Source organism: Pithys albifrons, chromosome 10 (assembly GCF_047495875.1).
Source record: "Pithys albifrons albifrons isolate INPA30051 chromosome 10, PitAlb_v1, whole genome shotgun sequence".
Lineage (NCBI taxonomy): Eukaryota > Metazoa > Chordata > Aves > Passeriformes > Thamnophilidae > Pithys > Pithys albifrons.
In genome coordinates, this window is record NC_092467.1 from 16,405,955 (window position 1) to 16,420,974 (window position 15,020).

General features: G+C 38.4%; 1 protein-coding gene across 5 annotated transcripts in view; it reads left to right on the forward strand.

Annotated features, from left to right (window-relative positions):
• Nucleotides 1-15,020, forward strand: part of BCAR3 (BCAR3 adaptor protein, NSP family member) — a 75,872-nt gene that overhangs the window by 9,274 nt on the left and 51,578 nt on the right. For 3 of the 5 annotated variants that reach the window (XM_071564877.1, XM_071564879.1, XM_071564878.1), the window contains 2 exons: nt 5,009-5,118; nt 5,499-5,613. In XM_071564877.1, coding sequence (XP_071420978.1) covers nt 5,032-5,118; nt 5,499-5,613 — 202 coding nt within the window. In that variant the 5' untranslated portion in view covers nt 5,009-5,031. Of the gene's footprint in view, nt 1-5,008; nt 5,119-5,498; nt 5,614-14,872; nt 14,947-15,020 lie in introns of those variants that run through there. The other 2 variants (XM_071564885.1, XM_071564881.1) reach the window with 2 other exon arrangements.

The window sequence follows — 15,020 nt, forward strand, 5'->3', positions numbered from 1 at the left end:
CATAAGAAGTACATAAATAATGATGAACCCCTGTTTTAGTTGTTTCATGTAAGCTACTGGTCATAATTATTGACTACCCACCAACTGAATATACTTGATTTGAAGTCTGACACAAGGCTCAAGTAGATCAGTATTTGCGGTATTATTTGTGAAATGTCTGGAATGAAGATCTGCTGTGTGGTTGCTGAGTTAGTTTGTATTCAAGTACTGATTGGTACATTGTAGACTATTTATCTTTACATAAACATTGGCCAGAACAGTTTATACAAGTTGAGTAATGTTTTGTATTTTTTCTCTGCAGTCTGCAACAGATTTGCTAAATGTTGGATTGATGTAAAAATCCATGTTAAAAGTATGACTTGAGTAACTAGATTGCCAACAGTATTTCTGCTAATATTTCTTTTCAAAGAATTCAGTATCTGACCTTCACAACAATTTGTCCAAATTTTACCAAAAATATATGGAGTGTAATAGCTCAAAGCAACTTGAACAAGAAAACATGAAGCAAACCAGGTACTAAAGTGAAGGAATGAGAGTACTGATAGTCTGTTCAGCATATTGTGTGAAACTGCATATTCCTATTAGCTCTGTCTGCTCTAAGCTATTGTAGAAACCACTCCTCTAGGTTCAGGCTGAACAGCATGTGTAATGTCTGTGACAGTTTGAGCCTTGGAGATGGAATTGGTTGAACAGAGTAGTCTATTCAGATAAATGTAGGAGATTCATTCACATGGAAATCATTCCTGGCACAGCTGAAACAAAGTGTGAGTGAAAGAGGAAACAAAAAGGAGCCATGGAGAGCTGCACTCCCAGCACCAGTAAATCAGCAGAACTTCATTGTTCATGATAAATGTAAGTTACTTTACATCACATCAGTCTCACCCAAAGGTTTAAGAGGTAGTGGTGACACACAGTCCTCCAGTAAAAGATTGCTTTAGAATAATTTGAAGCTTGATTCTCATTTATGTGTACAAATAAACCATATTATGCTAGTATAACAGTGAAATTATTTTCATCTTCCTTAAAAGCCCATAGATGTTTCTCTATAGCCCTGAGAAATTAGATGAGACTAGTTTAAATCAGTAAAGAGTACAAAGAATGCAGAGCTAACTAGTACCAGCAAAACCCTAGTATGATACCTGGCAAACCTGTGTTTGCCAGATGTGCTTCCACTAGGAGGAGTTCTCATCATATCCTTACCCTGCAAGATTAGCAGACTTGTGCTTTAATTTAACTAATTTGATGAAAATGCGATTCCTTATAGTTACACTGTGAAATATATATAAAGTTTGCCTGTATATACCTAGCTTGTAGTACATAAACAGCTGATTGGTATCAATGTAAATATGAAAGAAAGCTTGCAGTTTGTGATATCCTACAAGCAAGCTTATATTTGTCAAAAAATTGAGTGCATTTCCTAGCGATTACAATTTTATTTTCAATTTTATGTTTTCCGTAGAATGTTGTGATAACTTGAGAATTTCAGAGTTTTAATAGTCACAGTTAAGGGAAAAAGCTTAATATGAAATGTCTTGAAAGTTCAAGAAAGAGGCAAGAAAGGTAAAAGTTAAATCACATATATACACAGTCTTAGGATTTTTAGGTATTTTTGTTTAACATTGATAGTTGCAAATACTGATTATGACTTTTAAATATGGTGATTTAGAAGTTCCAAAGGGACATTGTTTCATTTGTATTTTAAATTCAGTGTAATACAGTTACTGCTTGGATTTAAGTGCTTCTTTTGATCTGTTTGCTGCTCAAGTGTTACAAGATAATGACATACTTGGAGATGCAGTTTTGCTTTGAGTCTCCTACAGTTTTCAGGTGTTCATCTGTTTTTCTCAAATCCTGAAATATGGTTCTAGTAAAGTGTATGTTCTGGTCACTTTTCAGCAATGCAGCTACTACATAGGCTCCCATGGGATAAAGAGATAGAGACCTTAATCATAGAATGGATTGAGTTGGAAAAGACCTCCAAGATCATGAAGTCCCAACCTTTGGTCCAACTCCAGTCCCTTTACCAGATCATGGCACTCAGTGCCACGGCCAATCTCAGTTTAAAAACCTCCAGGGATGGTGAATCCACCACCTCTCTGAGCAGGCCCTTCCAATGCCTGATTACTCTTCTCTGGAAAGAAATTTTTTTTGATATCCAACTTAAATTTCCCCTGGCAGAGCTTGAGCCCGTGCCCCCTTGTCCCATTGCTGAGTGCCTGGGAGAAGAGACCAGCCCCCACCTGGCTAGAACTGCCCTTCAGGTAGTTATAGACAGTGATGAGGTCACCTCTGAGCTTCCTCTTCTCCAGGCTAAACAACCCCACCTCCCTCAGCCTCTCCCCATAGGGCTTGTGCTCCAGTCCCTTCAACAGCCTTGTTGCTCTTCTCTGGACCCACTCCAGCACCTCAATATTTCTCCTGAACTGAGGGAGTTACCTTCTGAGAGAAAGGAGATTCTTTTTTTTTTTTTGTCCTGCAGTTAAAGGGATAAATCTACATAACTGTTAACCAGGACTTAATAGCACATAAAAGTGTGCCATGAAATAATCCTATCCTCAGGTGTAATTGCACTACATTTGAAAGCAATGCATCTTGTATCTCTTAGTACCTTGTCATGTGGTAACATCTTTTGCTTTGAATTTTGCCTTGCCTGGGCATTTGGAGGTGGGGGCTATTGTCATGTTAGTTTGATTTCTTTGGGTTTTTTTTTCATTTGGTATAAATTAATAACAAAGCAAATGCAGCTGGCCAAGTAAGATTAGACAGCCACTGTTTATCACTGTATTGTTAAAGAGAATACTGCTCTGTGGAAATTCCAGGATTCCTTTCATGCTTAGTGCAGAGTTCCTCTTTGTTCTGGAGTGATAAGTGTGATGATTCTCCATGGATTCTTGTAGACAGTTTTTTTTAATTGTCATGTACTAACCTAGAATCTAAGTATTCACAATGAAATACAAAATTTGTAGTCTTAAAAATATATTCTTAGTAAACTCATGAAATAGTTTTGGAAACAAGTTCGTTTATGACAACAAATTTAAAGTGTTACTTTAAAATGTATGAACCAGAAAAAAGCTACTTATCCACAGCTTTACTTCTGTTCTAACCAAGTAGCTGTGTCTCTCCTTTTATCTCTCTGACAATCATATGCCTTTCATGCTGACCATCTTGCAATCTGAAAGTACCTGTTTAAAGCAAGCCAATAAATGGAAGATGTCAGTGGCTGAGCCTGTCCTCGCCTCACGTAAGAATGTTCTCTGTGGCTTTTACATTCCTCAAGGAAATTCTTTTGTGGTGTGTCAATTAAATGCTGAGATTTTCTGGTTAATGTTACTCCACAAGATGCTCTTAGTTACTGTAACACCACCATTCTTTAGATCTAGTTTACTTATCAATCGTTGCCTGCGATATTTTCACAAAAATAGCAAACTTACAATAAAGCAAGTAATATAGCAGAGTATTCCAGTGGACGATAGAGGGATTTCATAATGTGATTTGCAAATGAGCAGGTTTGTTCTTTAATCATGAAGTGAGGAATTCCAGCTTTCACAGTGTAATGGTGTATGTGTCTCTAAAGTGTAACCATTTTGACTTGTTTCCAAGGTTGAGCACTGAGGCAAAATTCATAAAGGCTTCCAAAACTGTCTGGGCCAAACCACTGTGTGTGTTACTAACAGTATTTGTTCTCACTGAAATGCTTTTAAAATCTTTCTAGGAATGTATTGTACTTCAATACAGGCAATACTGCTACTGTGGCCTATCTTTCTGAAGAACAGTAGTTTTAGGTTTGCAATTTGTATTAAAAAAATAATTACAAAAATGCTGAATGTCTTTCCCTGTCTGACAGAGCAGCGCTGACTCTTTGCCGACCTTTACATGTCAGCCTTTGGACGGCTTCTTGTGTGTTCAGAGTAGGGAGATACCTTGGAACATGTGGTGTGTAGCTGAAAAGTCGTAATTCCCATTGGTTTATACAGAGCTAATGAACAAGTACTTTTCCTGGAGTAATGAAATGAGAGGAAAATCTTCAACTAAAAATAAAATATCAAAAATGTATGATTAAAGACATTAGTGGTCTGAACATGAGCATTTCCTGCCTCTGGCCTCAGTGTTCTGGTAGGAAATGTTCAGATCACAAGTTACAGACTGGGCATCCTTGGATTGATTTAGGATATGCTCAAACTTGCACATAGAAATCTCATCAGAAACTCAGCAATTCTTGGAAGCTTAAGTATTTGTCTATGTAGATCTTGCATATCTGCTTACATAGAGCAGTGACATTGGGAGAGTATTTTGTGTGTCTGTCTTTTATCTTCCAGTGTCTATCATGTCCATCTTAATGTCCATCTTTTATTTCATTTTAGCAACTGAGAAAAAGTAACAAAAATATTTTTATTTACAGATAACTCGAATTCAGACATGATGGAGAGCAAACTGTAAAAAACTCTTGGTTGCTTTTTCTTTAGAAATACTCCATAATAGGTTGACTTTAGCTATGTTCCCATCTTCAACAAACACCACAGACTCTTAGACACTTGGGCTGTCCTACAGAGAATGCAGTTCCTTCACATCTCCTACAGAAAACGCTGGTCCTTCTGCTATTATTCTTCATTTAATGCATTTTGTCCTATGTGTCACACATGTAAGAAAATGGTGTTATCACTGAATGAGCATATTGAGGAACATCCTCTTTGAATACAAAAGCTGAGCACACTTTAATTGATATTATGGTATCAAGTAACTCTGATTCATATTCTAAAAGATTAACTGAGCTGTGAGAGCTAAACAAAATACAGTGTTCAACATTCCCTGCTTGCATGAGGATTACACTGAAACAATGAACTAAATGTAAAAATATTAATGCACAGATAACTAACACCTTCTTGGCCACTTAGGAAGAGGTAATCTCTTTGGCCATAGCAGTGAAACTTGCATGTTATAAAGTGCTTTCTGTGTTCAGTCATGTAACATTCCTAAGCAATGTTATTGGCCATTTGGTTTTGTTTTTCAGAGGCATTGTGGGGGGAATAGATAATGAAGTACCTACCCGTTTCTAACTGGCTGAGCCAGCTTGGTCTTGCAGAATATTGCACACTCTTTGAACAATATGATGGCATAGAGGTAAGAATCATCCTCTTTCAATAAAGCTCTTGAGAAAATGTTACGCAAGATGATGTAACACAAGTGATTAATGTTCTGTGATATGATGTTGGAGCAAAAAAACCAAAGGGGAATAGTTTGTTTTTGTTTTGGGAAAGGGGAAAATAAAAACAATGTCTCTTGCAACTGTGAGAAAGAGACAGTGAATTAATGTTCTAAAATAAAAATTCTTCATCCCTTCAATGACATAGCTAAACATGACAAAGAGGCTTCATATAAATATACTTATGTTTGCTACTGTGTAGCTTATGGTGTCAGAAACAGCAAAGCTATCTGACAGAAATTTGAATTCTCCTGTACTAATATGTATAATATGTTCCTTACTCTGGCATTTGCTACAGGACTTATTGCATCTTACAGACGTTGATCTGAGAAAACTGGGAATTGAAAACCAAGGCCACCGAACACACCTCATTTCCAATATCCTGCTGCTTCAGGAGGTGAAAAAAAAGAGAGGTAAGATTTCCATGTTGTCTCCTAAAGACTAAGAGAATGAGTTAAGGCAACCCAAGCTTTCCTGTCACAAAGGGTGGTAAACTGATTCAGCCTAGGATACTGCTCTAATATCACAGGGGTACTTTACACAGACGATAAGAATAGTTAAACATTAGTTTAACAAAAGTTAAACATTATTATTTTGTCACAGTTTTACAAAATAATATAACCTGTACATTTTTAAAAAGTTGTCATTTAGAAAAGGTTCCACTTTCATTTCAGTTTTTATTGCTCTCACAGTCTTCACCTTAACAAGACAGAGTGATGTTAGCATACCATGATTGGTAGAAGACTATCACAAATGCCTTCCTCGCTTGGAAAGGTGGTATCCAAAGGTCTAAACCAAGCTAACTGGTGTATATGCCATCTTATCCCTCCTGAGGAGAGAGGGAGGGAGCTTGCACAGGCAGTTCGGACCCTTCTTTTCCATTAGGAACTTTGCTATAAATTAAGACTTGATCACTCCATCATTTGCTGCTTTTATGATGCTTTTATCAGTTCAGTACCAAAATTCAGTTCAAGTTCATGCGAGTTGTAACAAGCCCTATAAGACATTCTGTTCTGAGTGGAAGGATATAGTGAGATGTTACTCAACTAGGACTTGTTATACAGGATATTTTGAGAATTTTTCACAAGATAACAAGATGCAAGTATTATGCATTCTGGTCAATAATTCTAAAGATCACTGTCTAAGGCTTTTACAAATTTAATGTGAAGCAGTTATTTATTTGGCTAACAAGTAAATAACTTCTACCTTCTCTTAGTCAAGATAAAACTTTTGGAGCATGTGTAGAAATCAAGTATTCGTAGAATATTTTTAGCTGCCTAAGTTTTCAGAAGCAACTGAAACTAGGACTGGTTGGTGTACAAGTAGGTTGGGGTATGTCTTCAGTGTTGAAAATCAGTTCAACAATTTCATATCTTCTACAGTTCTTTGGTTTGACACTGTTAAAATTTGAATATAAATATTAAATTTTTGTAACTGTCACAGAGAACAGATTAAGAAATTGTTTGTCTGCAGCAAAACTAGGTGTGTTTCAATTGGTATCTGTTTTCACGTGGCATTGAGCCTGCATTTTGTAGTCTTTCCAGGTAGTGGAGGGAGGAAGGTATTACAGTTGTCAACATAACACTTGTTTTCAGAAAAAGGACTGTTCAAACTGTCATTCATATGGTAAATTGATTCATAGATAGTTATGTAACATTTCAGTCAACTCATTGGAATGTTCCAACTCAAGGAATGTTCAGCTTCAGGTATGTTAAGCTACATCTAATCTTACCATATTGCTGATGATTTCAGTGAATTTGAGCTGAACATCTTTTTTCTTGACTGGTGTGTATGAATGGGGGGTTTTTGTCCTTCAGACACAGGTATTACAAAGTGACAGCATGATAGCTCTTGGGGTTTGGGGTGGTTTTTTGGCAGTTGAGTGCTAGAACTCTTTAAGTTCAGTAAAAGTAGTGCTGGTTCATATTTAGATGGGCATTTATCTTGAGCAATGTTTCCATTTACAGTTTGGTTAATGAAAATAATTAAGTGTATAATTGAATTTTGTGCTTGAAAAATGAGACAAATTGATCTCTGAGTTCTGTTTACACCAGGGTATTTCTATACTAGGTAGCTTTGCCTATTGTATTCAAGAATTCTGGGAAGGTTGCAAAGCAGTCGGTTCAGTCAGTCATACACTAGTGCAGACTGGTCTGTTTTCACAGGAGGGATTAATGGTTGTTATCTGGTCTCTACCCTATTATGACATGGCTGTGTTTTGTGTCTGACACAATGCTGTGTCTAGGAGCAAAGTGCCTAATCAGTTAGACTGAAATGCTTGTTTTCTAGAACTGAACTGTGCTGCAGTTGGACATTAGGAAATTTTTTTTTTAAATTTTCATTCTATTAAATAAATACTTATGTCCTACTAATGAACTTACCAGAACAGAATAAAGGCTGTCTTGTTCTCTTTGCTGTTATTGTGAGCTTTAAACAACAGCATTGTATTTGTTGCTGGTTCAACAGTTGCCAGACAGCGCTTGGTGTGATAAGTCACTTTAATATATAAGAATTTCCACAAGGTTAATTTGATATGATATTTCTTTGTACAGTAAAGTTAAATTTTGGAAGATTTTGTGAAAACACTTTCTGTTTTCTAAAATGTTATCTTCATTCTGAAACTACTTTGAATAGTCTCACTACACTAACATTTGAATTCATCCTTTTCGAACTCGGGTTACTCAGACTGTGTTTCCACAGTAATTAATATCAAGATCTGTGCATTGACATAATGCCCAACAACACGTTTGACTTGGATGAAATATGTGCATATGATCACATATCTGTTGACTTATGCAGTGGATGCTTTTATGCTATCTTTATGCCAGCCAGTGATACGAAAGTGGCTGGGATAACTGGCTGGTGTAAGTAGCATTAGCTAATCAATAGGAAAATAACCATTCAAAATTGTTAAACCTCCTCAGTGCAGCAGAATAAATTTCACAGTGGATCAGTGTGTAGAATAATGGAGCTCCAATACTTTTGATCAGGATCAGAAAATTCAGCTGCTGTGCTGATGATTTTTGACCTTAAATGAAGTTGGGGTTCCAAAATGTCAGCCTAAGCACTCTGTGCCTTCTTCTTCTGCTTTACTTTAGCTGCTTTTTTCCTGTCTCTGTAATTCCTTTTGTTGTCAGCAAAACTATCCTGCAGCTGCATGGTGAACCCATTGGGGAATACATCCAGCTGAATAACAACCTTTTTCCCCCTCATGTTCGTCCACATCCCCATGCCAGTTCACTGTTTAGCTGCACAAACACTTGTACAAGCATGAATGGTCATGGAAGGCACAGCAGAGCTGAGCCCTGGTGGCTGGAACAGCCCTGCTGCCTGAACTGGAACCACAGCTGAAGGTGCTGGTGGGAGGCCAGTCACGCTCTGCTCCCTTCACTATCGAAGAGAGATAGATGAATTCAGCAGATAATTCAGTTCACTACCTTTTGTAGGTGTGTGTATTTTTTTTGGTGATTGTAGAGATATCTGAGGATGGATTATTTCCTGACAGATCACTTAGCAAATGCAGGTGGAATTAATTCAGACCTAAAAACTGCAGCTGTGGTTGGCCTGAAACATTTAATTTCTTCTTTTGAGTGCAGCCTTATAAGTTTTAAGCAAGCATTTGTTTCTTTTTCTCTAAATATTTATGAACACCAGTATTTGCTTAGGTCTTATCACTGTATTTCATTTTCTTGCAAATCAAAGTCTGCAAGTGAAAAAATGTTTCTAATTTGTAAAGACTTTGTTCCTAAGTGCAAAATTGTTATCAGTTCTAAACATACTTTCTACCACTGTTCCAAGAAGAGAAGACCAGGTGGCTGTGTAGAGTCAAACTGGTAGTTGCTGAAGTCAAGGATCTTGTATCAGGTAGTGCCAAAGTAGATGTCAAGTGAAAACAGGAAAGAGCACATCAATCCATGGTGATGCTTTCCCAGAATACTTTCTCAGCCTCTAAGCATTTAATCTAATAAAAATGAAGTTTCAAAAAGGTGTGAATGTGAAAAGACGTAAATACTCTTTCCACAGGCCTTTTGCCTGTACCTTAACTTAGGTTTTTATGTGCACTGCAGCACACCCTGGGTCCTAATGTCCTGCCATCTGTGCCAGTAGCCATTCATGTATTCATAGGATGTTGTGCCTCCTTTGAGATGTACATTTGCTTTCAGTTTCAGGGAAATTGTAGAGCCAGGAGGTGAGGCCTGCAGCTTGCCTGGGCTTGTCAGACAATGGGATCCAGAGGCATCCAAAATTTGGGTACTAGCTGCTTCTAAGAAAGCAGAATATGGGCTATGCTCATAGGAATGTTATCAGTGGCTATCTGGCACCTTTTTGAAATATTTGTTTGGCATCCTAGAAAAGTCAGGAAATGACATATCCTTCTAGAAGTACCTTCTGGTATGAGAGAAACTGATGACAGATTAGGTATAATCTGACTCCTGTATTACTCAGAAAGGTCTTCCTTCCTTGAGCATGAGGCACAGCACTCTGTCCTGTAAGAATCAGCTCAGATTGTTTGCACAAGACAAACATCCTGAAAGTTGTACTGCAGTACTTGCAGAGTAGTGCTCCAGGAAGGAGCTGTGGTTTACTCAGTATCCTCTAACACAACTAAAGCAGAGTTTGGTGCTGTGTGGGATTGGAACAGACCCTTATTTTAATCATGTTACTATACTGTGCTACAGTCCTTAGGAGAATGGTTTTATTATGACTTCTTATGACCTATAGTAAAAGAATGAATCATGCCTCAGGTGTGTGGAGGAATCCTGCTGGGATGTGACCAGCTCCTTCAGTGCAGTAGAAATGTTACCTATACAGAGGGTGCTGTAATGGTATAAATGAAAATGTTTAATTTAATACAATAGGAAAAGTACTCTGGGTATTTCTAGACATGGAAGATATTTCTTGGTTCCTTTATGAGCATGAATTTAAATATGAAATTGTATTTGAAAGCTTTCTATCATTTGACTATTAAAATATTTGTGTACACTTGTATGTATTTGTGAGGTTCTTTTCTACTCACTGATAGTTTTGAGTGGAAAGATATATAAAAAACAAAGTGGCAAGGTGTTTTTTTAAGGAGGTGTTCTAAGAGCTAGAACTTTGTTTTTCCGTAGCTTCTTTACTGAGGTGAATTCTGAATTTTATGACTTAATGCAATTTCATTTGCATCTTGGAGTGTTTTTCTTTGAGAGGGAAAAGATAGAGTATTTCCATTTTGTCTTGTACAAGTTTTCTTACACAGAGATTTTTAATAAAATATACATTTAGATCTATTATGATTTCATTTATCATACAAAGAAGGCCAGCTTTAATGGATTTAAATAAAATATATGCACTGGCATAATTTATTGTGAGTAAATATAAAATAATATGCAAAATCTGAGATTAAATGCAATTAATATTCCATAGTGTCCTGATTTGGTAGGGAAAATAGAATTGCATTTCAGTTGCTAAATAACTGTTTCTGCCTATGTAGTATTTCTTGCCTTGCTGCAGTAGTGTGAAGTTAAATATGAAGTGCTTTCTTGCCGTGTGGGTCTTTTCTTTGTCATTGTATAGAAGACCTAAGTTGTATTAAGAAGGAAGCCGAGCAAGCAATACAGAGCCTGACTTGTGCTTGGGAGACAAACACCTCTTCAAAGAAGGTGTGAAATAACTGAGGGACTCCCTTATGTGTTTTTATTAGACGACCATTGTAATTAGCATAAAGCCATGACTGGTTTTGCCTTGTCAGCCCCAAGTACATTGTCTTTGTCACTCTTGGGTAAAGTCCTTTTACTTATTCTGGTTCTTTTGCTTCTCTTGGAAACATCACAAATGCACCCAGAGTGCTTTGGAGCAGTGGTATGTGGTGTCAACCTGTCAGATTCCAGACTCGTGCTGGAGAATGCTGGTAGCTTGGCCAGTAGATGGAGAGAAAGCTGCTTTGAGCACTTTGATCTGCATGATAGTTAGAGGTGGCATTGCTACCTGTGTGGTCTATTTTGCTTTCACTGAGAGAGACAAGGATTTGAGGGGTTTTGCCATTTTTGAGAAGGTCATAAACGTAAATGCTGTTACACAGTTGTTAACAGACACATCTGAGAGTACCATTTCATCTGTTGGAAGTTCCAAATTTGCATATTGTTGCCTTCTGTTTTTCCTTGCCTCTATGTCAGTTATGTTCTAAATGAAAAACATCTGTCATGTGTAAAGAGAGGCTGTTTATTCTCCTGTATTTGAGACTTTTTACAGAAACATGGAAAACCAGACACTTACAGGGAAGTTTTGGCTCCACTAACAGTTCTTCCACTGCTAAAAGCAAAGAGGAACACAGACCCTCTGGTAAAAGGGGACCCATAAAACTTTGTCCAGCTTCTTTCCAGTTTAAAATGCCATTTATGAAAACTAGTCAGTAAAAGAAAACCAGGTTTAGTGCCATTTTACCCATGTATTTCAAGTTTCTGAGACAGGTGTGTCTAATCAATGCCAGCAAAACTTGCTTCAATACCAAACTGAAAGAGGGAGAGAGGAACACAAAATATTATTGACCTGGAATCCATGAATAATTTATTTTTAATAATTGTTTAAATTATTATTTTTTGTTAAAGATTATTCTCTGTTTTCTTCAATTATATCTAACAATGACTGTTCTTGGGGGGTTTGCCTTCAGCAGTGGCTGATACTGGCTGACTCAAAACACTTGGAATTCTGTAGCTTTGTGAACTTTAAATAGCTGTTAACAGTCATTTTTTCCCACATTCTTCCAAAAGTTTCATTTTATTTCTGGCTTAAGACTTTCAATAGTGAGCTGGAGATTAGGGGAGTTTAATAATAAACTAATTCCTATTGGAAAACACTGATTTGTGAGACCTAAATTTTTTAACTAGTAATGAATAAAGATGAGCCTTCTCGTATCATAGCCAGTCTGTACATACCTAAGTCTGCAAAAGTTAAATGTGCTGTAGCCAGAAACTCTAGCAAGCCAGAGCACGTTCTTGTTCCAGTTTGTCCCTGAATGAGCTGAGGTTTATATAACTCCTGAAACTCCCATGTCATACTACAGCATTGTTTACAGGATCATCATCTATGGCCATTTCTACTTGCAAACTTTTCTGAGGCTAGGGGTGGTGAGGTTTCTTAACACTGACTCACAACAGATAACACTTTGGGAGTTTCTGAAAGACCTCGTGTCTTCAGAAAGTTGTTGGTAGTTTCATTATGGAGGTCTGGATTACTGCTGACTGAACTTGTCTGCTTCGGTTGGCAGCCAGGGAGGACCTGAGGAAGCACAGTTGCCATAGCTCATAATTTTCAAACTAAATATTGTCAGATTTCAAGTGCTGGAGCATTTGTCTTTGCATATTGCCATTTTTATTTGCCCTGATGTCTTCAATTAATTTGAAAATTACCAGTTAATAAACTTGATTTCCTAGCTAATAATTATGCTAATCACTACTTTTTCTATGTGGCATCTGTGGGAAGTTGAGGCTTGAGTGTAGCATTTTGTTTGTGTCCTTTTTCTTCTGAGACAGGTCTACAGTAGAAACTTGTTTTGCCTTTTGTTTATCAGGGAATAAGAACTGCTGTGTGAGCAATCCATGCATACCGTGCTCATCATGTGTAGTTACTTCTGCATTTTGTAATTGCAGCTGCAGAACGGTGCTTTTGGAGTAAATGCATTTTCTCCTGGTTATTTTAGGACTGGAATTCTGATGCTTAAGGTCAAACTGAAAAGTTCCAATGAATCCTCTTGTTTTGTCCCATTTTTTTCCCCTTTGTTTCTGTAAGCCACATTTGAAAATGGTCTCAAGAACTGGCAAGGACACAACTTGGTATAATTAAGGCATACAAGCTACAGCATCAGTCCCAGTTGTGTTCCTCCTCATTTATCTGTTCAGTTAGCTGCTTGTGTAGGTGTCCTTGCACTGGGTGAAGAGATGCACCTGTACATAGTCCCTTCCTTCAGCAAACAAGAGTCAGGGGTGACCACAGAAGGGCACAGTTAACATGGAATGCTGGTGGAGAAGGCTTGACAGAGGTGCTGTGCTTCTTTAATGCTTCCACATTTCATCCCACATCTCAGTAAACCCATTTCCAAAGTGGATATAAAATATGAAAACAAAAAAATTTTGCAATGAGGAATCTAATGTAGATTAATTCAAAGTAACGCAACTAATGGAGTCCTGTGAGTTCTTCCTTCTTGCAGCTTGTAGAAAAATTCTCTTTAAGAACTTTGCATCAAGTATGTGCAAGGATGGGTTGTGTAAATTGTCATATATGAAGAAAATGACCAGTTTTCAATTTCACCAGAAGACAGAATAAAATTTTAGGAAAAGAATGTAATGACTCATGCGAGAGTCATCACAGTTCAGGCAGGGCTGCCCAGCTACCAGTCCCACTGTTCAGCACGTGGTCATGTTACTGAGGAAATTACAGCTCCTTTTCTGGCTCTTACTCATAGAAAATGACAGCATGACACTACTTCCTACTTAATTACAGTGCCTGAAAATTTCCTGAGTTATTAGAATCAGCCAATAGAGATCATCTTATGTGCTAACGGATCAGAGTTTTTGGCGTGGTTTTAGATGTCTTTTACCTGAACAGTGGAATGTGTGGTTTAGATAGAGGAGCAAGACATTTTCCTTTATGCAATTAGGAAACTAATAGTTTGCACTGCTGTGGCATCTTCCACTTGATAAGCTAATCAAACACTATACAGTCTTCCCTGTGAAATATTTTCCACTCTGACATATGTTACAAAAATGTAAGTATGTGTCATTCGGGAAGTAAGTGGGTCAGAAAAAACTGACTGTGGAATCCAGGTAACTTCTCTTTCCCTGTCCTCACCATAATCCCATTTTTCCTGCAGTGGACATATTAGTGAGGCATTTTGGTGTCCAAAACAAGATGACAGTCTGTTGTTCTTTGGTTCCTTTCCCTTCCCTCTAAAGTCTCCTTCCCCCAAGTATATTTTGAAGAAATATTCTGCGTAAAATACCCTATGGGAAATCTCCACAGACTGTTATTGTGGCAGAGAAATTCTAGGATCTGTCACTGTGCCTGAAACATTTCCGGTACCTCTGTGTTCTCAGTACTTACCTGTTTTTTCACAACTGGCAATGACAAAAATATAGTGTCATCAGCTATTCAAGATTTTCTAGCTTTCCTAGTTCATCAGTAGCTCAAATAACAATGCATTTGGGGAAAAACAGTTGGCAAAAAAACGGAGTGAGGTTTTGTGTGCATTTAGGCCTTCTTTTATGTGAAATTAGTTTGAATTTAGATCTTTACTATTTGACAGCTATTTGACCCTTTGTTGCAGAAAACGCGTTTTATCTCACCAACCTCTTGCACAGGTAACTTCACGGGACCTGGTGGGATGGAGGCAAATCTGCTGGCATGAGTAACTTCTGTGTGTGAAGTACACAGTAATAGTCTCCGAATTGCGCGCACACAGGGTGGATTTAGAAAACTATTACATTTTGCTGTAGTGCTCATTCGAGAGGCGAAATTATGGAAGTCACGTTCTTAAATCAATGTAAAAGGGCACTGAGAGGTCACGGCACGCCAGCGGCTGGTGTGCCGGGGGCTCGGCGAGACCCAGCCCGGGCGGGGCGGAGGATGAGCTCGGGAGCCCCTCCTGCGGCCTCGGGAGCTGTGCCTGTCATCCGGGAGCCGTCCCTGTGCCCCGGGTGGCTCCGCAGCGCCCGCGGCCACCGGCTGAGCCGCGGGGGCTCGTGCCGGCCGGCACCGTCCCCGCGCTGCAGGTGAGCGGCGCCCAGGGGCTGAACGCGGGAGAGGCACCGAACCCGGTCTGGGCTGCCCCGGCTCGGGCGAGGGA